We start from the raw sequence: 24,628 nt of genomic DNA on the forward strand, positions 1-24,628 counted from the left end.
ATATTTTACAATGGGGTCGATAATATAGGCCAAATGAGGGGAAAATCTGTTCACCTTAGTCTCTCCAGCAGGTAGAAGGTCATTATTTTTGCAGTTCCATGTTTAGCTCATGACATAAAATTTTAGAAAGAAGAGAAATGCCCAGTTCTCCGGGTTTTCCCAGTTCTCCTTTCCCCATCCCCAAATAACTTCATAAAGATTCTACTGCAGTGCCAAGGTGCCTTGTCATTTCATGTTCTCATAGACTTCTGAAATTACTTGAATGATATTGCTATGCATTCTCAGGATGCTACTTAACTAGGAAACGTGCTTCAGTTTATTAGTAATCTTTTCATATTTCCTAAATCCAGACACTGAGTAAAACATGAGTCCATTGCATAAAATTCGGAACAGCATTCAGAAAGATGATAGGGACTGGTAACTTTATAATTCACAACTAACAGGATTTTTAGGAGTTTCTAGTGGTTGGTGCAGTTACTTTGCTATATACTTTGAAGAGGCACAGAAAAATCTCATCACCTCTAAACCAAACAAGAATAAGAAACCTTGTCTTTTCCACTCTTCTCTGTGCTTCAAAAAGCAATTATTACTTTGTAGAAGGAATACATATACACAGTACATCATCTCAGCAGCATAAGGAGTAGAAGCAGTCAGGTACCAAAGTGTGGAACACCTAGTCCAAGACAGAGGAAGACTTAACAAAATGCTCTGAGTTGTGCAAGGCCTATAAGGAACACTTTTAAAATCACAGTTGCACAGCTTTGAACTAGAACTCATTTTGATTTCGACCAATTCTCAGCCTACATATTTGTCAACTGCTTATAAAGCTGCGCCTAAATTTGAATACAAAACTAAATTTAGCCTAAAAGATCACTACATGTAGTCAAAAAATTAATTTGCTCAATGTGCAGCAGTAAATACTAAGAATGGGCTACAGGTCTAGTTCAGAAGTTATCAATTAATAAAAACATATCAGTGTTACATTCTGTATAGAACAGAACACTATTGATAAGGTTAGAAACAAACTAATAAGAAATCAGTATTTCAGGTTTTCTACATCAGCATTTCTGGTTTTTAGGAGCATCTGATGATGCTCCTAAGGGTTAAGCTGCTAGAAGGCATATACTGACATTCCTGCATGCAAAAGAAATAAACAAGGCAATCACAACATTCTATAGTGCTGTATGCAAAAAGCTATTTAAAATTTAGAAAAAAGTATGGAACAATTTGCTAGAGATACCAAAAAATAAAAAAATAAAAAATAAAGAGATAACACGTGTTTTCCTCAGGAAAAAACATTTATCTTAATTTGTTAGTATTGGTACCAAAGTACTATCCTTTGTGGTCCCACGCGCTTTCACAGCTGCAAAAGAACACTGACTACAGAAGGCCCATTGCACTACCCTCAACAAAACAGAAACTGAGCAGGGAAACCAGGAGTACAGCAATGCAACCCTGTAAGGTGCACTCTGGCTTTTGCTTTTCTTATTTAGCTGCAACAGCAGAGTCTGGAAGCAATCTCCTCAGCAGCTGCTCTAATCAACTAACTGTATATTGCAAGAAAGTAATTGGGTCAAAGGGTAAATGTTATCCAGAACTGAATGTGTATCTTAAAACAACAAAAACAACAAAAACAGCAAAACCTGTAGCTATCCGTACACATGAGAAAAGCGCATTACATGATCTTCCATTCTGAGAAGGCTAAAAGACTACTTATATTAAAATTCTTTGATGAAGCAGTATTTTGTAATGTTGAGCAAAGTTACTGTCATGGTTTTGTAATTTTGTAATTTTGCTATCAGTATTCCACATCATAACATCATGTAAAGTATGGATACTTCTACTGAATGTGCAGTCCACAGAAGAAGACTACATATCCCAGAGAACAACAGGGGTAATGGTAAGTCACGGGACCAGGACGCTATATAATCTTGTTCCCAGGCTGGAGTGCCCTCCTTTTTCTCTCGAACTTCTCAGGGAGTGGGAAGCGTTCCAGCCGTGTTGCCTAGAGTTCACAGTAGGCCTCTCAGTTTTCGGGGACTCTCTCTCTCTGTTTCGTTCGATTTGTTAGCCTCAATTATATTATATTGTGTTATCTTGTATTTCGATATCATATTTACTAAAATAAGTTTTTCCTCTTTAGATTGCCGCTATTTTTATCCCATTCCCCTTTTCCCCTCCTTTCCGGGCCCGGGGGGGGGGGGGGGGGGGGGGGGGGGGGATGGGGTGGCTTCCCCTGTCACGGGCATAGGTAAATCTAAGTAACACGTGACACTTACTCTGGCTTGTGATGATTTTGAGACCTGTTGAAGGTTTCCAATAAAACCAGAAGTTACTTAAAACTCAGTTTGTGTTCCAGGGTTAAAATATTTTGGAATATTTTTATTAAAACCTTTTTTTACTTTTCTTAACATGGAATAACTTACCTCAATATCCATATGCAACAGCAATAACAAGATTAGTATTCCCCTAATATATTACAAATACAGCATCAACATTTTATGTGTCTAACTTGGGAAGAAGGAAGGAAGGAAGGAAGGAAGGAAGGAAGGAAGGGAGGGAGGGAGGGAAGGAAGGAAGGAAGGAAGGAAGGGAGGAAGGAAGGGAGGGAGGGAGGAAGGGAGGGAGGGAGGGAGGGAGGAAGGAAGGAAGGGAGGGAGGGAGGGAGGGAGGGAGGGAGGGAGGGAGGGAGGGAGGAGGAGGAAGGAAGGAAGGAAGGAAGGAAGGAAGGAAGGAAGGAAGGAAGGAAGGAAGGAAGGAAGGAAGGAAGGAAGGAAGGAAGGAAGGAAGGAAGGAAGGAAGGAAGGAAGGAAGGAAGGAAGGAAGGAAGGAAGGAAGGAAGGAAGGAAGGAAGGAAGGAAGGAAGGAAGGAAGGAAGGAAGGAAGGAAGGAAGGAAGGAAGGAAGGAAGGAAGGAAGGAAGGAAGGAAGGAAGGAAGGAAGGAAGGAAGGAAGGAAGGAAGGAAGGAAGGAAGGAAGGAAGGAAGGAAGGAAGGAAGGAAGGAAGGAAGGAAGGAAGGAAGGAAGGAAGGAAGGAAGGAAGGAAGGAAGGAAGGAAGGAAGGAAGGAAGGAAGGAAGGAAGGAAGGAAGGAAGGAAGGAAGGAAGGAAGGAAGGAAGGAAGGAAGGAAGGAAGGAAGGAAGGAAGGAAGGAAGGAAGGAAGGAAGGAAGGAAGGAAGGAAGGAAGGAAGGAAGGAAGGAAGGAAGGAAGGAAGGAAGGAAGGAAGGAAGGAAGGAAGGAAGGAAGGAAGGAAGGAAGGAAGGAAGGAAGGAAGGAAGGAAGGAAGGAAGGAAGGAAGGAAGGAAGGAAGGAAGGAAGGAAGGAAGGAAGGAAGGAAGGAAGGAAGGAAGGAAGGAAGGAAGGAAGGAAGGAAGGAAGGAAGGAAGGAAGGAAGGAAGGAAGGAAGGAAGGAAGGAAGGAAGGAAGGAAGGAAGGAAGGAAGGAAGGAAGGAAGGAAGGAAGGAAGGAAGGAAGGAAGGAAGGAAGGAAGGAAGGAAGGAAGGAAGGAAGGAAGGAAGGAAGGAAGGAAGGAAGGAAGGAAGGAAGGAAGGAAGGAAGGAAGGAAGGAAGGAAGGAAGGAAGGAAGGAAGGAAGGAAGGAAGGAAGGAAGGAAGGAAGGAAGGAAGGAAGGAAGGAAGGAAGGAAGGAAGGAAGGAAGGAAGGAAGGAAGGAAGGAAGGAAGGAAGGAAGGAAGGAAGGAAGGAAGGAAGGAAGGAAGGAAGGAAGGAAGGAAGGAAGGAAGGAAGGAAGGAAGGAAGGAAGGAAGGAAGGAAGGAAGGAAGGAAGGAAGGAAGGAAGGAAGGAAGGAAGGAAGGAAGGAAGGAAGGAAGGAAGGAAGGAAGGAAGGAAGGAAGGAAGGAAGGAAGGAAGGAAGGAAGGAAGGAAGGAAGGAAGGAAGGAAGGAAGGAAGGAAGGAAGGAAGGAAGGAAGGAAGGAAGGAAGGAAGGAAGGAAGATTTAAGTTCAGAATCAACTTTACAAAAAAAAAAAAAACACTAAATTTTATGATACAGGTAGCAAAGAAAGATGACGTATTGAACTCTTTAAGTATTAACTCCTTTGGGTAATACTTGCCAAACCAGTTTCAAATCTTATCAGAAAACTTTTGAATGCAATAGCACATATTCGGATGCTAAAATCCCTTAGAATTCACAACTCAGAGAAAAATCACTTGAGAATTGAACTTAATCATGCTTTAAGCCAAGCAAAATTGTAATTGCATGCTATTATTGTGCTACATTTAAGCATACAAACATGCACAAAAAATAATTTTCTAACATCCACAATTAAGTTTTAAAGAGAATTTTTAAAAGTTACCCAAAAATACAATGCAAACCTTTAGTATTACATAGCTGTTTACCCTCAGTAATTAAACTGCAGATGAACATGTATACAATGCGAACTGCTTTCAGAATATAATACAGTAATTGAGGCACATTTGCTGCAGCACTCCATAAAGTTGACTTTGAGGGTAAAGGATCAATAAGAACAAGGTCTACCTTTGACACAACTTCACTACATAACACTTCACAAAAGCAAGTACCGCAATGAAAGGCCTGATAAATCAGAGGACTAGTAGGTGTTGATTTATCTTACCAGAAAAAAAGGGCACAATAAATTATGTTTTGCCCATTTATTTCTTTGTGACACCTACTTCATAACAGCACTGTTTTGGGGTTTTTTTGTGTATACGTGTTTTGTTTTTTTTTAAAGAACAGTGCATAGTATGTTGAGCATACACACAACCATGCTAAAAATAAGTACAGAGAAACCATGCAGAAGTGGAAAGACACTCCATTTTGGCACTAAAATATGAGCATTATGCATATTAGCCTGAAGTCGTATTTTGTTCTGTTTTTAAAATAGGATCAAAGCCACATTTAGAAGAATAAATTACAGTATAACCCTAAACGTTACATGCGTTTACTTTAAATTGCTCTCAAAAGTATTCTGCATTAACTAGAAAAAATACAGAAGAATTTTGTTCTCAGCTAATAGGGCAATAAATTAGATGCAATATATTCAGCTGGTAAAACTGGCTCTGTTAAACAGCTATCACATAATAGAATTTCTATTTGGTACCAAAACTTTTTCCAACTGAGGATACAATTGTTTGCTGAAAACCTTGGAATCCATAGTAGAATGAGTTAAGTAAATAAAACATAAGAAAATATTTTTTCTTAGCACTGATAATACACCATTCCTAGTTTAAGGTTTTCCATCAGGTTAGCTTTGCTTTTCAGCAGATTTATGTATATAAAATGTGAGTGAAGCTAGTGTTCATGAATATGAAATAGGGGCATAGGAGCCAAGGATTCTCTTCTGAGCACTGTAAATATGCATTAGACCTGAATGACAAACTTTCTACTGCATCTAGGTTTTGCCTCTTCATAAAAGCAAATCCTAGTTCTGCAAAACTGCAAGGAGAGGGCTGAGCTAAAGAAATGTTTATTAAGCATTGGGGTGAGACCACAACATGCTTTCAAATGTTCCGTAACTCAAAGAGATTACAATACAGTTACATCTATAAAGTTGTAGAGCTTATGTTCAACCTGTAGTATACATTTTACTACTCTTCCTAAAACTTATTTGGGTTGGCCTAAGAGTTTATAAATAAATAAAATATGATAAAAGAAGTATCCTAGAAAAGTAGATTTGCTTGGGAATTATATGTTATAAAGGTAAGAATATGCATAGCATCTTATTTATAGTACACATACTCTAAAGAGAGTACAACAGCATTAAAATAACAACTACTGAAGTTCATTGCAAATATGACATCCTTCCTAATCCAGGATCCTGAAAAACATGAGCATGGCAGCATGGGATTATTTATAACAATAATAATAAACTAACATTTTCTATTCAGTGAAAAAAAAAAAAAAAAAAAAAAAGTTAAGCTTCATACTTTACAAATACATCATATATAGTAGTATAAAATGTTGGTATCAAATTGACTGAAGAAAGTCTTGATTATATTCAACTTATAAATTAATACATTTTTCTTACAAAATATGGAAAAAATACAGTATTCATGTGCACATACTATAGTGATTAGCTGTAAAAAATACAAACCGCTCTTACATTCACTTTTAGTTTGTGTTTTGGTTTTGTTGTTCTTTTTGAACACATAGCAGTTCTTTCATATCTAATGCTCATGTTCAAAAGAAATAAGTAACTTTTTTACCCAAAGAGAAAAGAATATCCAAATAGTAGCCAAACACACAGTACACCTGCCTATAACTATGAGATTTGTGATACTGAGGTAGCTTGTGAAACTAGCCTTAGAACCAGCCTCCCCAGACAGCAGCCATCTGAAAGCATTCCTGCAATTATCAGAGGTAAACTGGGAAGAAAAAAAAAACCCACAAACAAATAAATAAACAAAAATGCAATTTGTCATTCAAAGGTGGACATGAATCACACTTAGCCCTCGTGGGGATACGGATGAACATTTAAGATGACAAATCCTTCTCCCTTAAGCCACTCCAGGAGTGAGCTCACTTTAAACAAGTCACACACCACTAGCTCTATTCCAAGAGACCAAACTGACATGCAGAAGTTATCATACTATAGACAATGCAGTGGAAAACAGAACTCATGACTGAAATATGGTTGTTTTCTATTTTTTTTTCAACAGCAAATTGGGAAACACTGCACTCAAAGAAATAAACAAGAAAAGTCTCAAGAAAGAAGCAGTGTAAGAGAAATGATCAATGGAAGCAAATACAAGCATTCAGAGCCATTTACAAAAATGGCACGTTATTTACTCTGATGGACTTTTGATTCCCTTGACTTGTTTCTGAGGATAACCGTCTGTTTATGTGCTTATGAATATTTATTTTCTATCACTGTTATAACAGTTGAGGGAAGACACAATCTGTCAAATAAAGCTTTCTGAAGTGAAATTCATTAACAGAAATTATAATATTCTATATTGAATACAGCTTAAGGAGACTAGTATTAATACAATACAATGCACAGAAACAGGCTCTTGCCTTAGGACTCCACTGAATAGCACACCTGAATTCATTTTTCAGACTCTGCCCATTAAAATGTGTTATTAACCCAGGTTAGGAAATGCCATCAAAGAAGGAGGGTGGGGGAATAGGGAAGTGGATACAATAAACAAAAAACAACCTTCTGGTAAAACTTTGTACATTTATTTAAGTAGTAAATGCTTGCTGTGTATGGACTATAATACATGCTATTGGAAAGGTTTAGTGACTGCAGAGCAGTAGTGAGGTTAAGCACTTTGACAAGGTGTGAAAGCTTTTACGTGGAGTAACAATACAGGTTAATATGATTTTTCACTCTGGCTGAGCAGCCTGTGAATGAAAGATGATTCCCGCTCCCAATTCACATGGTTGTATCGGCCTTCCAGACATTGTCTGACCATGAAAACGGTAAAGCTGAAATACAGAGCCCTGTAATAATACTAAAAAGAAAAAAAATAGCCAAGAGTCATAGAGAAACAAAGACAAAAACTACAACTTCCTACCTAGACAACACTTCTAAAAATCAAAAATCGCAACAGAATGGAGTAAAAGCTTTAAAACACTATAAGATAGCCCTGTGCTATCTACTCAGAAGATGAACATCTAACTGACTAACTATGAACCTGTGTTGAAGACTCTTGATTAACATTCCCAAATCAGACAGTTAACAAATCAGATGGAAATAAAAAGTTTCAGGAATGATCTTGAATAATAAAATGAAAAATAAATAAAGATTCAGAATAGCTCCATGAAAGCTAATGAACTCAAGCTACAGAGAAAATCTGCACACTCAGACTGTGACATCTAATGATTAATTTATCCTTGGTTAAATAGAGACAATTTGGGTCTCTGTTCCTTGAACTAAACAGACAGAGAAACAAGAGACTGAATAAAGTGATTATCATTTAATAGTTGGAAGTCCGATGTTTACTTTCAGTTTGTCTAGGTAACGTTATTGCTTAAATTAACGTTATTTGATGACCAGTGTTTTTTAAATATGCATTATAACTAGCAGCTGTGGGGAATGCTAGAATATGCAGCAACAGAAGTTGTTTTCCATGCGATTAAAACTCACTTCTTACCTCTGCCTCTTCAGCTGTTGCCCCACTCCTCTCTCTCCACCCACACAGCATTTGCTTTCTCTTTCATCAAGTATCAAAGAAGACCAAGTAGTTCTTCAGGTTTTTTCCTCTCAAAAAAATTCTTATCCTCATCAGTGAAGAGTCATGCTCCAATTTAAATGACGAAAAATTCACATCTCTACTTTTTTCAGGTCTTTTTCTCTAGTCCAGTCTCATTTTCATAATCTCTATTATATCGTCCATGTACAAAGGGTTAAAGAAAGAGGACTTCATTTCTGAAACCTGAAGTTGCCAGTATGGCTACTAAAAGAAGATGTAATCATATAGAGACTCAGTACTGCACTCAGGTACAGAACTCCAGCAGTGCTGTTGATTCTTTGGTGCTGACACAGATAAAGAACAGTGACTGGTTCAAATCCTGCAAAGATATAAAATCAGGCAGTTCTGCCCATAACTGTAAGAACTGCTTGATAGACGTGACTGCAGCATCTTTCAAGAGGATACTTTCACGGGCAAAAGAAAAATACATTACTGGGAAAACAAAATGTATTCTGATTTTCCTTTTTTAACTGAATTTCTTCAAATAATTGTGAAACCTTGCTTCATTACTTGTATAAATCCTCTAATTAATGCCACCACTAGAACTGCCAAGTAATTGGGTAAAATGATTTACAAATTTGTAATATTTGTAATATTTGTATAATATACAAGAACTGCATAAAGTCAGCCAGATAGTCACATGCTAAATTCCATTCCCACTGCACCTGGAATTTCAGGATTTCCTCAACATGGCAGAAACCTCAAATCATTTCTTATTAATCATTTCTTAAAATGAACTGTCAAAAAATGAACGCATTTGTAAGTCAACCTCTTCTTACCAACTACTGACAGAAGCCACACTTGAAATATTTTTTGCATTCTCCATATTCTCCAGTATAAACATTTGTACAGCAAACTCTGAGAATACGGGAATGTCAGCTCAATAAACTTAATTAAAAAGCTTTTTGTTGTGAATTATTCTTTTTCTCACAATAATGAACTTCTTCATAAGGTATCAACAACATTATTGAGTAGCTGAATTGTCAGAGAATTGCTGACAGTTAAAGAAATACATTCAGAAGACTTCAGTGTGATAAATACACTGTTCAAATAACAGACAGTGTTTGCAGTTTGTCTTGTTTTGACTCGTATTTCCTCTTACTTACTCAACTTCTACCTCTAATTAAAATGCATGATCCTGTAACACCTAGCTATAGTTTGTTTTAAAGTAAATACACGAATGAAGCCCTAATTAAATTGTTAGATAACCACTATGATGATTTCCCATTGTGGAAATGTATCGTCATTTCTGAGCAACAGTAACATGATAGCATCTCACAGGACTCCAGCTGATGCCAAGCCTGTTCTCATTTTCCCAGTCTCACTTACATAAATTAGCTACAGGCCCCACCAACAGTCAGAGAATCTCAAGTTTTTTAAGTTTGGAAATACTCCACTTTTGTCAGATCTTTACCAGTGAGGTCATAGTAAATGAATCAATGCCAAATTGCCATGGATCTCCAGAGCGTTTGTCACAAGTTATGGATTCTTGCTATCTAAAATCACCCATCTGCTCAAAGGCAGATGAACTCTGACTCCAGAAGGTTTAACAGTTACAACTAACAGAGTGCTGAAACCAAATCCAAAACCAGTCACTTTAATTGAAGCCTTTGCATTAAGTTAGAATGTATGCCTGTTCTAGATGCACAGCCAACATGACTATGGATTAATTTGCCACTGTGGATTTCAGCATTTTTTACTTAGATTCTTATTGCAAACTCAAACATAAACTGAAAACAAAAAAAAATTCAGCCTCACACACTGGCTAGCACCGCTCTACACTGAATGACCTGTATTCAAGAAAGAGTATTCAGTCAAAATACTATAAGCTATAATTTCAAGGGTGAGAAATTAACAGAAAAGATGAACACTTAGCTCTGAAAAGCTTTAAATATATATCACATCATTATAGTTTCAGAATAGCTTATATCTTCTACTCTATACAGTACAGAAAGTTCACACCTACAGAAGAAAATGACAGTGAAGTATTGATTTGCATATTGATTTGAATAAAGCAAGCCCTGAAACATGGCAGAATAAAATTTCAATAAATTGCACTTTGGTTAGATGTCAGCACACACCAATTTCATATCAGAGCTGGTTCTAAATAAGATTAAATGCTCCCCAGTACAAAGGCTAGATTTTAGCTCTCACAGCAGCATTAAGAGCCTTTTCACGGATGTTGCTATAAGCTAGGTATTTTCTTTCATTTCTCCAAGCTTCTTGTGCTTTCTAAATGATTGTCCAATGTATTTACCAACTCAGTACATAGTCAAAAGTTGTTTACAAACTGTAATGCAACTGAAGTTTGTTATTCACCACTGTTCAACTTAAACAGCATTTTGCGGCTATTGCACAAGGAAAAAACACCCAAACACTTTCTTAACAAAATAAATGTAAAAGAAAGGGAATATTTGCCACATTTCTTTTTTTCCCTCCCACCGATACATGTTAAGTATTCCCTGGAGTGTAATAGCAGAAAAGTGAACGATAACTTTAGGAAGCAACCACCTGGAATTACTTGGTTCCACTTTCAGAGTCTCTCTCATCTTTCATCAAGATTTCCTAATTTCAAATGTTTTACTGTATTTTTGACACTACATATCATTGATCTTGTAACATTTACAACACAGTTTTAAAATTGAGGAAATACTATATAGGCCAGTTGCTGCAAATGCACACAGAAATTTTAATGCAAATCTAAACACAATGCACTGTGTATAAAGTCTTTTCCATCCCTTCCATATTATTGGCTTTTCAATGTGTTCTCTAAATTTAGCTAATAAGTGACCCCTAGCGGTAAGGTACCTTTCCTCACTCAAAGAGCTGTATAAAAAGCCTCCACTGCTTCCAGCTTCTTAGAGGAATAGGGATTCTTGTTGATCTTAATGCAATGCCAACACCAGGTAGGTGATCAATACTGAAGTCTCACAATGCTAGACAGTCTATTCCCTGGTGAATTCACTGAAAATACTGGCTGTACACCAGTAATTCATCAATCCAGAGATCCAAACAGAAGCATGAAGAAACACGCAAGTATGAACAAGTAATTGAGAAATAATTTAGCCTTCTGATAATTATAGAGCCAGTAGAAGCAAACTCAGCTGTCAGTAAGAGCCTCTATAACAGAGTTAGCATCTACAAAAAGCAATTTCTGTTAGATACTTAAGTTCTTTTCCCAAAAGTTACCAAAAATCCATTTATAGTTTATTAGTTTTTTTTGCACTATATGACAGGTTAAATATGTAGCATCCAAACAGAGAGCCAGGAAAGCCTAGTTTCCTGTGATTGTATCAAATAGTTTAAGCACTACACCCTTCATAATCTTTTTGTCCACAACCCCTACATGCAGTTGCTATTGTTATTTCAAATACCTCTCTTGGTTTCACCCATCATCTCCATCATCTAGGGAGATGAGCACAGGCATCAGCAAGCCTTCAAGTCATTGCTTCACCCCATAAAATGACCAACTGTATCACAGAATCAGAGAATTATCAAGGTTGGAAAAGACCTAGAAGATCATCTAGTCCAACCATTCCCAATACTTCCCGGCTAAATCATATTCATCAACACAACATCCAGACGTTTCTTGAACACTCCCATGGTCTATGACTCCACCAGTATAACTGTAGTTATACTTAGAGCTGGTATCATTGTACCTCATCGATCACTATGTCCCCAAGTTCCCCTATCCCACTTTCCACGTGACAGCCCCTTCCTTCCTTCACAGCAACACTCAGTCCCCCACAAGTTACTGCCTCATTAATACAGACAGGCCTGCCAGCTGGGAGGAGACAAGAACGAGGTGTGTGTTTCAGTCACAGTTACATTTGGGCAGATCCAGCAGACCTGTAAGAGGAAACTATGCAAATACAGGTACATAGAATAACAGAGATCAGATGGGAACAGAGGAAGATACACAGTGCTTACTCTACATCCATCTGTCATCTTCAAAAGCAACTTAGACATGGTCCTGGGCAACATGCTCTAAGCTGCCCTGCTTAAGCAGAAGGTTGGACCAGATGACCAACAAAAGGCCCCTTCCAACCTCAGCCATTCTGAAAAATAGGAATCTGCAGCAGCTTATTACCTCAGTCAGGGCAAAGACAGCTTTCAGATGAACAATTTTCTATTTTCCTCTGTCCAGCAGACCTCTGAAGTGCCAAGACACGAAACAGTCCCTGTACATATCCTCACCACTTTAACTGCTGCTGACTGACAAATACCTATCCCCTCTTAGAAGGTCATTCCATTCAGAATGATAGAAAATCAACACATAAAGTAGGGTGTTTGACAGGTACACCTATATTTACATTGTTCATTTATGTTACAGGCTCCTTTTTTCCAGAATTACCTTCACTAAAAGATATCTACCTTCTAGCCAAAAGACAAATTGTCAATGCTTTCACATACAAGGACTTCTGGCAGTAAGGCAGAGTTCAACTGAAATGATAATAATAATACATAAACAAAAGTAAAAAATCCAGACACAAACTATTCACCAGTGCTCATAAGATAGCTCACAACAGCATGCATTTCATTCACCGGTTTTCTCAGCTCTCAGGTTACTCCTGAACTTAAAGCAAGAAGCAAATTGCCTTTCTGGAAAAAAATCTTTCCAAAAGGCTCCTGTTTTTTGTCCCGCTGGCTAAAAGACAAGAACAATGCTCACACTTTGTGGATGATACAAAAGAACAAGTAAGTCTCCTGTTCTGTAGATGATACACTTTTAAGCACAAAGTTATCAGATAACAAAAACGAACAGGCTTTTGAACTTTAGTGTAACTTTTTATAACTTTAACACTTTATTAAATACGAGTTTTGCAGTTGGATCTCAAGTTCTACAATAGGCACTAATACATATGGAAATATTTCAGAAAAACTGACTTAAAATGTACCCTGAAATCTATGTTCATTATAGCGCTAGCTAGGAGATCAAATTTCCCATCCTCAAAGAAAGATTTACTCAGGATAAAGTAACTTCATACTCTCTTTGCTGACATAATGGACTTGGAATTTTCAAGCAGACGATGGCATCACAGAATTGGATTTTGGAACTGCAGCTCAAAATGTAGAACTGGCCCAGTTGATTCTGCTGTGATGTACCCCAGCTATTCAAATACACAAATTCACCTTTACTGTTTATGTTTGAGCATGCTATTCTGGATCTCAAAGTGTCCTCTAAAAGCAAGTCTGAAGTGCAAGAGATTTTCATTTATACTTTTAAATTATTCTCTGTCTCCAATAAACAAAGGTTAAATCCCTCAAATTCAAACTTCAGTAAATATCTTTGTACTGCCCTGTTATTATTCCAGAAGAGCATACCATTTAAAAGATGGCTACTAGCTTAGCCTAAGCAACAAAGACTGCTTATATTTCATGATTTGGCTGCCATTCATTTGGAAGATGATGAAAAAACTGACTCAGCCAAACACAGCCTGAGTCACTCGTCAAGTCTAAGAAGCATCAGACGAGCAAATGTGTGGGAATAACAAGTTTCCTAATGGAGATAATCACTATTCTTTCAAATATCTCCCATACTTTGAGGAGTGAACTTTTTTTTCCAGTTTCCATGAAACCAAGAATATGTTGTGCTGAAACTTAGAGCAATAAAATACAATCCTAGCCTTCATTTCTGAAAAAAAATATCCTTTATAATGCTAATGTGAAAGAGTAAATATCTGAGGGTTTCAAGGCAAAGCTGCAGAAATAATCAGATCTCTATGCTTGAAGCTACCACTGAGCATATGGGGGCCAGATAACAGGCATACAGTGATCACCATTTGTTTAAACACTTACATTTTACTTGCACTATGGTGACACAAAATTTTGTTTTTAAAGAACTACACAAGCTTACAATTTGCTTGACCGTGTTGTATCAGATCAAAGAGAGTAGAAAAGCCCTGTATTTCAATATCCATACTTGACACTAAAACAACTTCTAAGACCAACAAGTTCTGTAGATTAAACTTAACTTTTACCCAACAAATGATCGGCCTTTCAAACACTGCCTTCATTGTTGTTGTAGCACTATATCAATAAAATGTTTTTCCCCAGCTAACTGAATTTTAAATGTCATATCGGAAGTAAACCTTACTTGCAAGTCTTAGTGTAAAAAACCCTGTGATGAAAGAGTTGCCTTGAGCGTTGCTGCTTTCCAGGCCCATTATCTTACACTGTATTTACAAGAAAGGAGACCATGAATAAAACATACAAGCTGTCATAGCAATCTTTCATCACCAATAGAAGCCAACATGAGCTGAGGATTTGACTAGCATAATTCCATATGGTAAGACATGAACCTCTAACCAGACAGACAGTATCATCCATTATTCAGGTATTAGAGGAGAGGTGTTCAACCTTTTGGCTTGCCCCAGCTGCTTTGAGTTTTAAGAGGAATTGTCATGGGCCATATATAAAATGTATAATTTATATTAAAAAAAAAAAAAAAAAAAAAAAAAAGTTTTTAAAAAGAGCTTTTACTTGAATTCAAAGCCACAATAATACCAGAATTTCAATATCAAACTGTGGCCATTTTTAGAAACAGTCAAGTAAACAAAAGAAACAAAGGAAAAAAGAATAAAATTGAAAATACCTGAGATATGGGAATTACTCACAGTACTAATATTATTTGTAAAGTGCCACACATAACTTGTTCAACTTTTATTTTCCAGTTTGACATCTCAGTCTGATATTTTAACTTCCTATTGACAAGTAACATAAATATGTTGCCCCAAGAGAGGTAACACTGTGATATAACTTCCATTGTTTAGAATCAGTTATTCATCTAAGAGTAAATAACATTCAATGCTCAATTAGTACAGCCTCTAACTCACTCTGTCTCCAGCTTCACCACAGAAAAGCTGGAGATCTCTGCCTGTTTTAGAACATCAGCAGCACAAATCTAGCAGCAAAGCCTTAAGAAGCCGATACATCACTTAAAAGTTTGACCATTCTACCTCTAACACTTTTCTCCAATGGTAAAATTATGTAATTTTCAGTATAAATCGGGTCAAAAGTTTAAATATTTCTTCCCAAATATATGACATTTCATCTCAAAATAGATTTTTGTTTCATATGCTAAAGGCAAAAAATATTAACATCTGTCTTTCTAATTTTTTTTTTTTTTTTTGAAGAAAATTAATTTTAAATGGAGGTTGCTATGTGGTAGATAATTATATATTTGCTAATTTCTTCATATACTGATCTGTAGTTCTCCTAAGACCTCTCCTAAGAGAGTAGGCAGAAAGAACTACAAGTTAACAATGTTGCACTGATAATGTAATGAAAGACTGTTCAGAAATTTGGGGCTGAGGAAGATATTACTCATTCAATAAAGCTGAGTAAGTTTTACCTAAAGTTCAAAGTGTAGAAGGTATTAGGTATGGTGGAAGTCATGGAGTGATAAAAAGGAAAGGGAATAGCTAGGATAAACCAAATAAACCACATAGAACAGGAAACAGATCTACTGTAAATTGAAGGGAAAAAAATAGCTAAGTCAAATAGTATGTAAAATTCAAAGTGCTAAAAACAAGGAAAAAAGGGTTTTTCTTAATGCAGTAGAAAATAAAGAACAAAATCAAATATTTCTCACATATAAGCAAAATGAGCTCATAGCTTCTTAGTAGAATTAGAAAAAATCTGTCGAGGTTAGTGATTTTTACATGGAGTGGTTACAGATGCAACCTTCAGCTTGAAAAAGAAATGAATTAATGAACTGCCAGCTCTTAGAAAGGAGGAGCACCACATGTGTCATTCTTCCATTTTTGCCTAAGTATCTGCTATTGGCAGCTGCTATCAAGACATTATGAGCTTGCCTGTTCATCAGTGACTTATCATCGCATTTCTTAATACAGAAAAATGTAATAAATAAATAAATAAATCAAAAAATCACTTGTTGCCAGTGATTAACTTGGTTAATCTCTCAGGAAAGGCATATACACTCCAGTACATCCCAGAGACCCATATGGCAAATACTCTCAATAATGACATAGAAAATAGATCAAAGTTCAAGAATAACAAAGCTTTCAAGGCAGCTCCTCAACTTCCCTTTCCAATACATCTGATATATGCTGTAAACCTATATCTTGTTTAAGTATTTCTGAAATTATATATACATTTCACTGTATATAGAAAAATGAGAAAACTTATTTTTCTACATATGTCATGTTTAACATAAGTAACTTGTTAGAAAGCTCACCTACTGCATACTTCTTTACTTATTTTCCTGTGTTATTTCTTCATTATTAACTGTAGTTCTTACACACAAGTTGCAACTTCATCTCACACAATATCCTGGAAACATGCTATGGCCACAGTGAAAATAAAATATACTATGGAGAAACAACATTTACAAAACAATTTTGGTGTGAGATTTAGCTATATAGTATGTATATTTAAGAAAACCATTAATGGACTGCAACCTGTAATGTGCCACTAGATGGCAAGTTTGGATAAAAATTAGCTAACTTAAATGAGTTTTAATTTACTTTTTTGTCTTCCAAGCAGACACAAAACTGATTCTTTTGAGTTTACTGCAGGCAGAGAGACAAGTGCTTGTTTCAAATTTGGTCACAGACAGTTGCACTGACTGCAGCAATGATGAGAATATACGATCTGAAGAAAGGCTAGGAAGGTAAATGGGAGGGTTATGTCCTGGGAAAGTAGATTCCAGCTTATTCAAGGAATTGCTTGTTAGGATTCCTTGGAAAGAAATCACACAGGGAAGGTTACCCAGGCAATATAACTCATTTGTATAATATCTTTATGAAGAACTTTGCTATAAAACACTGTTATGCAGAAAGACCAGGCTTGATTGGTTAAACAGGGAGAATTCAATGAACTAATGTAGAAAAAGAATGTATGTAAAGTAGAAACAAGGACAGGTATTGCAATAAGCATATAAAAACATAACTCGGGTATCTACAGATGAAACTCAGGAAGTTAAATATCCTAGAGTTAATTTAGTGCCGGACAGTAGCAGTAGGAAGTATGGGTTACAATGATTTTCAACTTCAAAGAAGTTATTCAAGGAAAGCCTTGGTGCTTTTCTCCTTGATGCATGGGGAAGAATCTAGTGACAAACACTGTAGAAAAAGCTGGAGTATTCAATGCATTCTTTGCATTGGTCTTCAGAGGCAAAGCCTGCTCCTGCACATCACTGTGCACTGTCATGAAGCTGAACACTCAGATTCATAGCAGTAAATGGAATTAAGTGAAGAGAAATGACAAAGAATTGGCTTGCAGAATTATGAGTTAGTCTGGCTCTGCTACTGATCTGCCTGTCACACAATTTTATGTCGTGTGATCTATGTTCCCAACCCATACAGAACTTTCCACCTAGTTTTAAAGAAAAACAGTTCCCATTGCTTAAATTAGTTCCTTCCATAGCTTATCACAGATTTATGTTTGATACTCAGAAGCATATAAGTAAGCAAAACTCTTAAAATAGACAGTAAATATGCTCTCATTGTTAAATTCAAAACTACCATAAACAGGTAATAAAATAACAGAGTAGAAATTAAGCTTTTTGTTCATTCATGACAAAGCTCTTAAAAAAAAACAACAAAAAACAACAACAAACCAACCCACCACACTGACCAGCCATGTTGAAAGTGAACACTGAATTTGCCTTGTCATGTAACTGCCAGGCAACTGAAATGTAAGTAGAAGCCTTACCTCATCAGAAGAGAGAAGGTAAATAGGCGTCAACATAGGAATTTCATTTAATTCACAACTCAGGCCAAGTGATATCAAAATCTCCTTGAGAACTTCGTATCTCTTGGGATTGCTCATCTTAAGCAAATTAAAATCCTCTTCAGTTTGGATATCCATAGAATTGGTATCCAGTTCCAAATGCACCTGGTAGGATACGTGCAAAGAGAATTTAAACAATCATTTTGCTGGATTATACATTTTATACTGGCACAGAGAGATGTGCTCAACTAAAACAGCTCCATCCTGACTGTGGTTGCATAAATAGCATAACTGAAAAGTTTCTCACATATTCATCACACCTACATTTTGGATACTATCACCCTACTAACAACTAGGGAGTATCTATTCATATCTTAACATTCAGGGAACACAGTTGCTAGTATATAACAATTTTATCTAACATCTACACAATAACTCATTTCTTCTGAAGGAGAAGTTCAAACTTGTATACATTCATTAACTCAAACTACTGCAAGAGGGCATCTTAAAACCAACAGCAACATTAGTCATATTCTGGCTTGTGCAAAATCAGAATTGCATTAATATTGAATAACCTTTATCAGAGGTTGCACAAGATCAACAGAAGTCTGCCAGAACACATCCTTATTGAGTCACACACATTAAGTAGCCAAAAGTGCAGCTAAAGAAATGTCTTCAAACAGTAGATCAGAACCCCAGAAAAGGACTTTGAACATAAAGAAATCTCAGGGCTTAAGCAGTTGTTTAACAGAAGAAATTAAATACCTTCAAGGCCTACTTTTATTTGGCTGTTTCAGAATGTTTAGATGCCCTTGTATACTGCTTCAGGGACACACATCTGATGAAAATCAAAAGTCACTGTGTTAATTTCTCCCATTTTGCACATTTTAATGATGTTCTTCATCTTTTATTGATGATCTATTTCACTAAAATTCTGAGAAATTTGCTGAAGGTAGCCAGGGTGGGTAGAACAAATGGACAACAAAAGAGTACAGAAAAAAGGGAAACAACAAGTCTCTGTTGCAGAATATTTAATGGCTGATGTCACTGTCAGCCTCCTGAAAGGAAAACAATGAGCTCTCTCAAATCCAAACTGAAAGTCATTTGAAATTATAAAATGACACTCTAATCCTTTTAATCTGATTTTTGAAGCTACACTGTAACATCCTTTTTTTTTTTCTTTTTTTTTTTTTTCTTTTCCTGTTGAAAACTTTTTGCAGTTTTAAGTTTTATTACAGCAGAAGATTTCATCTAAATGGCACAGCAAAGCAGGTCTTACCATGGAACTTGCAGAAATGAATAGCAATGGTATCTAACTGATTTTCCAGTCCAAGTACAGATGGATCACATGGGTAGCAAAACTTACACCAGAGTTACAAGCACGTTGCTACATATCCCAATTTCCAAAACGCTAGCAGATTTAACTTAAACTGAGGATAGTACCCTGCTTTCAGGTGGGACAGAGTTAACTTTCATCTTTGTAACTGGTACAGTGCTGTGTATGGATTTAAGATGAAAATAACACTGTTCACACACTGATGTTGGAGTTTAGTTGTTCCTGAGGAATGCTTACACAGAGCCAAAGATATCTCAGCTCCTTGCACTGCTCTGCTAGCAAAGATTTGGGGTTGTACAAGCAGTTGGGAGGGGACACAGCCAGAAAGCTGACCTGAAATGGCCAAAGGGACGTCCCATGGTCCCATACCACACGGTGTCATGCTGAACTACAAAGCCGGGAAGAGAAGAATAGTGGCAGCCACTGCTTGAGGAGTGGCTGGGCACTGGTTGGTGGGCGGTGAGTACTTCACTGAGCACCACTTTCTCTGTACGATCTTTCACCATCATTATTTTCCCTTCCTTTTCTGTTCTATTTAACTCCCTTATCTCAAATTGCAAGTTTAAATTATTTTTTTTTTTTCCCCTGAATCTCTAACTCTTTACTTCTAAGATGCAGAATGTTAGTTAAAAGTTCAAATCCTGAAGGAAGACTCTGGGAAAGAAAAAGAAAAATACAAGTGTTTCCAGCTGACCAGACCTCTCCATTCCTCCCCAAAATTATAAGCATATGTTACTGACTGCAAATATACTCATCAACTTTTAGAAAGCAAAAAAGGTTCATTTAAAATTTCAAGTTGTTTCAATTTTGATTGTATATGGAAGAAATACAACCTAAATGAATAAAGGTGTGAGGAGGTTGTTTTGGTTTTGCTTTTTTAAACTACAGATCAGCAAGGCCAACATCCATCTGGATATTATCTTTACCCAGAACACTACTGAAGAAAGCATTAAACTGTTTAGTTCATTCACAGTGCTGGTACACAAATAGGGTTAGGCAAACAATACCAGAAAAACAGCACAAACAGATCTAAATCAACAGCGGCATTTCAGCACCGTCAGAGACTAATCTTTATTATAGCTACTTGTTCATGCAAGAAATTGTATCGCAGTTTTTTATAAACACAGTACACAACAATAGTCTGGGACTTTTCTCATGTACTTTTTTCAAAGAGATCTTATTCTTAGAACTCAAAAGGAAAATTCTTTACAGTTGCTTGCATGTGTTATTATATTTCCTCTTCTGACTCTCTTCTTCATCATATTTCGTATATTTGTACCTAAGTTTTTATTTTGCCTGCCTAAGCTTTTACCCAGAGTTCATCAATTACTCTGCTTTTCCTGCTCCCATTTCCCAAAGTCTGCAAAGTGCAGTTTTAACATGGTTAAAGCACTAGAAATTGGTAGCTCTGCCTTTGAAGAGGCTTTCTTACTACACATATGTCATTTCCTCTACCATCCACAGCAACCGTGCATGACTGACACATGCATGGCTACATAGTGAAAACAAGAACCTGGAACAGCAGTGACATTTTTCTCCCATTCTTTAGGTTTCCTGAGGATAAAGTGAATACCATTCTGTATTCAGAGCCCTTGTACATTCACTAAGACATATATCCATATTTGCCCCTTGACAAACATTCCAAAGAGCATGCCAGGTAAACAAATGAACTTTTTTAGAACACAACAACACTGTGTACCAACGAGCATATTAATGCTTTTGCATACACACTACCTGAGAAAGAATGGCTTCTCCTCCATTGTCTCCATAAGGCAGATGAACAATAACTATATCTTTATCAGCATTATTTAAGTAACTCAATGGCTTCGCTTTGCTGCTCCCTTCCTCCATTGCTACCTCAAACATACAGCCACTGATCAAAAGATTTAACTTCATTTCAGTTCTGTCCATTTTAGAGACCACTAATTCATGAACAGTCCTCTTCAGTTTGTCTTTCGTCTTTATTTGTACACCACCAAATGTAAAAGAGGAAGATAACCCTAGAATCTTTCCACCTTTAGATAAAAACTTCATGAACTGTTTTTGGTTCTTCTCAGAAATAGGCCTTCCTGTGGCAATGATCAACAGCAGTGAATTATCAATCCATGGTGCTTTCAAAACTTGTTCCTCATGCAACTGGTAGATGGTGTAGCTATCTGTATCAACACATTCCTGAATGATTGATTTTACTTGCTCAAAGTCCACTTTTGCAGATCCAGACCCAACATAAATCAATATATTAGGGGGCTTTCCAGCAAGGTTAACTCTCTTTATTCCTGCTGTTAGACAATCACCATTCTCTTCCAGTTTGCTACTACAATCATCGGGAAGTTCTGGAATGTCTTCCACAGAGGCAAATCTGACTGATTCAATAGTGCTGTTTTCAAGTTGCAGACATTCATGACAGCTGGAAAGATGCAAGTGATGATGTTCTCCAAAGCCTGTCTCTTTGTCAGATAGGCTGCTGGATTCATCTTCATTTTTTTTCCCTAGCTTAGGTTGTTCTTCTTTTGTGTCTGAATCATCTTGTCCTGCAGACTCAGCTACTCCTCTTAATTGTGTTTTAACAGTAGTCCCAAAAGTATCGGGAGTTGTTTCATCCATCTGTGTAATGCTGACACTCTTCTGTTTCATAGACGGTGTCACCTGCTTTAACTCCTCCAGAGTAGTTTCTTGTAAATGGACAGCTGGAAGAGTTAAAGAATTAGGAGTTACAAAAATTGTATTAGAAGATCTATGATGAATATCACTATATCAGCAGAATCAAGGCTTAATTTCAGAGGCTCTAGAATACTACAAATGTTATCTGTTTGACATATCAAAACCACTCCCTTGAATAGAATAAATTTATACTCTTAAAATAAGTCATTGACTATAATGACTATTTGTTTCAAGAAAGTCTGACTGACAGTGTAACACTTGTTATTTACAATGAAGATTAAAAAAACCCCACTAACATTCATTAGCAGTGCACAAATACACGGAGAAAAACAAAACCTGACAACTACTATATGCAATTCAGACACGCTCTTAACAGAACAACACCAGATGAGAAGGTAAAGAAGTTCTCATAAAGATATCAGTTATTCAGCTTTTGTCTGTGCCTAAAAAACATTGACAAAATAATGCAAGGGAAATACCTTTGGAAAAACATTGATCCGTTAAGGAGGGCAGAGTGGAAAACTGCTGTTATTTTGAAATAAAAGGTTTTGAAATAGGTTGTTTTGAAATAAGCAATTAAAGTCATGATATTGGGTAAGATGGAAATGCTGAACCATGTCTCTTGCACTGTCAAAGGCAGTAAAATAAAAGCTTCACATAAGTAAAAAAAGAAAAAAAATATTAGATATATCTGAGCTGCTTCCAATCTGCAGAAAGGGAGACATAATCAGCTATAGCAATACATAGGATCTAAAAATCCAAAGAAAAAACAAATAGCAAGTGTGAATTCCTTCCCCTAAAAAGAACAGAAATGCAAAGATAAAAATTTCCTGGTAAGTACAAATGAAAAAAAGAAGGGCAAAGATACCTACTGTGAGCCAATTAACTGAGAAAGAGGAGAGAAAAATTACTCTTCACATGGTAACTTACGTCTTTCAGCTTCTGAGTCACAGAAATACAAGGACTACTTCTAAACCAATGTCTCCTATTTTATTATGTTGGCACATAATGTCAGAGGTGGATACTGGCAATATGGCAGTAGATATTGAACCTTCCAACCAATATTCCATTACATTTTGTTGCCATGACAGTTCCCCATGTGGAAAAAAATGGCACCCACTGACACTCATTGACGTTTTCTCAACACTGATGGAGACCGAAAATGGACGTGAGCAGAATGAGGGGTTGGCGGCGTATTTCAGACATGGCAAGAGCAGCAATAGGTCATCTCCGCTGGAGGAGATTTTTATGAGCATGTCATGCAGGCCTTTGTTCATTGCTGAAGAAAAATGTATAACTAATGCTGTGAGTGTTGAGAAACATTGTCTTGTAGCTGAGAATTTGCACTACTAAAATAGTGTAACTGTGTTTGTATCACAAACTTTCCATGGAAGTAAGTAGGAGACATTGCTCAAGGACATGATTTAGCGGAGGTTTGTTAGTTAGGGTATAGTACGGTTAAGTCACTGTTGGACTCGATGATCTTAAGGTCTTTTCCAACCTGAGTAATTCTATGACTCTATGATCACTTTCAGAGCAACCTCCACACTACAAGTCAAAATAAGCAAAAAGTGCTTGAATCCATCTCCACTGCCATAAGGCCAAATGCTTACTTATGTTGATATGAAGGTCATATACATAGCTCTAAAACAAACACGTTTTATTTTTTAAAACAATTTTGTGAAAATACTCACAAACAATCTTGCATGGAACCATTCCGTTATCCATTTGAAGCCTGTCTTCCATAAATGCTATTCCAAGGTTACTGAAATTATCTACACTTGCTTCAGCAATTAGCTTATAAGGTTCCCCAGGTTTATAGGCCAACGGTGAACAATAGTCAGACCACTTCACAATCTAAGAATAAACCACACATGTTTTTCAGTTTGAAAAGGCTACAGAAAAGTATAAAATGTACCAACAGTATTATGTTTTCGCAAGATCAACTGCAGGAAGAACTGCCTTCTCTAAAGATTTTGGTATGGAAAAACATCACAATAACAGGCAGAGTTTATGAAAACAAACCAGCAAAACTGGCAAATTCAAGCATCAAAAGTAATATAACTATTTTATCAGAAGCATTAAGGAAGCACACAAGATTAAAGTTGCTTGGTACACTGTGAGTTCATGAAGGATGTGGAGCTCTTGGATTGGGTCCACAGGAAGGCCACTAAAACGATCAGAGGGCTGGAGCACCTCTCCTATGAGGAAAGGTTGAAAGAACTGCGCCTGTTTAGCTTAGAGAAGAGAAGGCTCCGGGGAGACCTCATTGCAGTCTTCCAGTACTTGAAGGGAGCATTTAAACAGGAGGGGGAATGTCTGTTTACGAGGGTGGATAGTGATAGAACAAGGGGGAATGGTTTTAAACTGAGACATGGGAGGTTTAGGTTAGATATTAGGAAGAAATTTTTCATGCAGAGGATGGTGATGCACTGGAACAGGTTGCCCAAGGAGGTTGTGGATGCCCCATCCCTGAAGGCATTCAAGGCCAGGCTGGATTTGGCTCTGGGCAGCCTGGTCTGGTGACTGGTGACCTTGCACATAGCAGGGGGGTTGAAACTGGATGATCATTGCAGTCCTTTTGAACTCAGGCCATTCTATGATTCCATTACCATGCTTTGTTCTCAATTTAAAGGCCTATATAAAGGGTACTAAAATCAGGTTGCAGATATCCAGAATGGTTCCCGTTTGTAGCCTGTCCTTCCGTTCCTGCACTCAGACACTTTGCTTTCTATGTTCATTACTGCATAGGACTGA

At 37.0% G+C, this 24,628-nt stretch overlaps 1 protein-coding gene across 10 annotated transcripts in view; it reads right to left on the minus strand.

The window, feature by feature from the left end:
• The window catches only part of HLCS (holocarboxylase synthetase), a 114,785-nt gene that overhangs the window by 85,219 nt on the left and 4,938 nt on the right, over positions 1-24,628 (minus strand). For 4 of the 10 annotated variants that reach the window (XR_014939516.1, XM_015882296.3, XM_015882290.3 and 1 more), the window contains exons 3-5: positions 23,566-23,728; positions 20,945-21,897; positions 17,857-18,039 (exon numbers count right to left, since the gene is read on the minus strand). Coding sequence is in view for 8 of the 10 variants with exons in the window: in XM_015882296.3 (XP_015737782.1) it covers positions 17,857-18,039; positions 20,945-21,897; positions 23,566-23,728 (1,299 nt within the window). In the remaining 2 variants the exon portion in view is untranslated. Of the gene's footprint in view, positions 1-7,140; positions 7,438-8,301; positions 8,498-17,856; positions 18,040-18,639; positions 18,713-20,944; positions 21,898-23,565; positions 23,729-24,628 lie in introns of those variants that run through there. The other 6 variants (XM_032448882.2, XM_085529298.1, XM_085529295.1 and 3 more) reach the window with 4 other exon arrangements.

Source organism: Coturnix japonica, chromosome 1 (assembly GCF_054131305.1).
Source record: "Coturnix japonica strain WE chromosome 1, WE-NBRP24, whole genome shotgun sequence".
Lineage (NCBI taxonomy): Eukaryota > Metazoa > Chordata > Aves > Galliformes > Phasianidae > Coturnix > Coturnix japonica.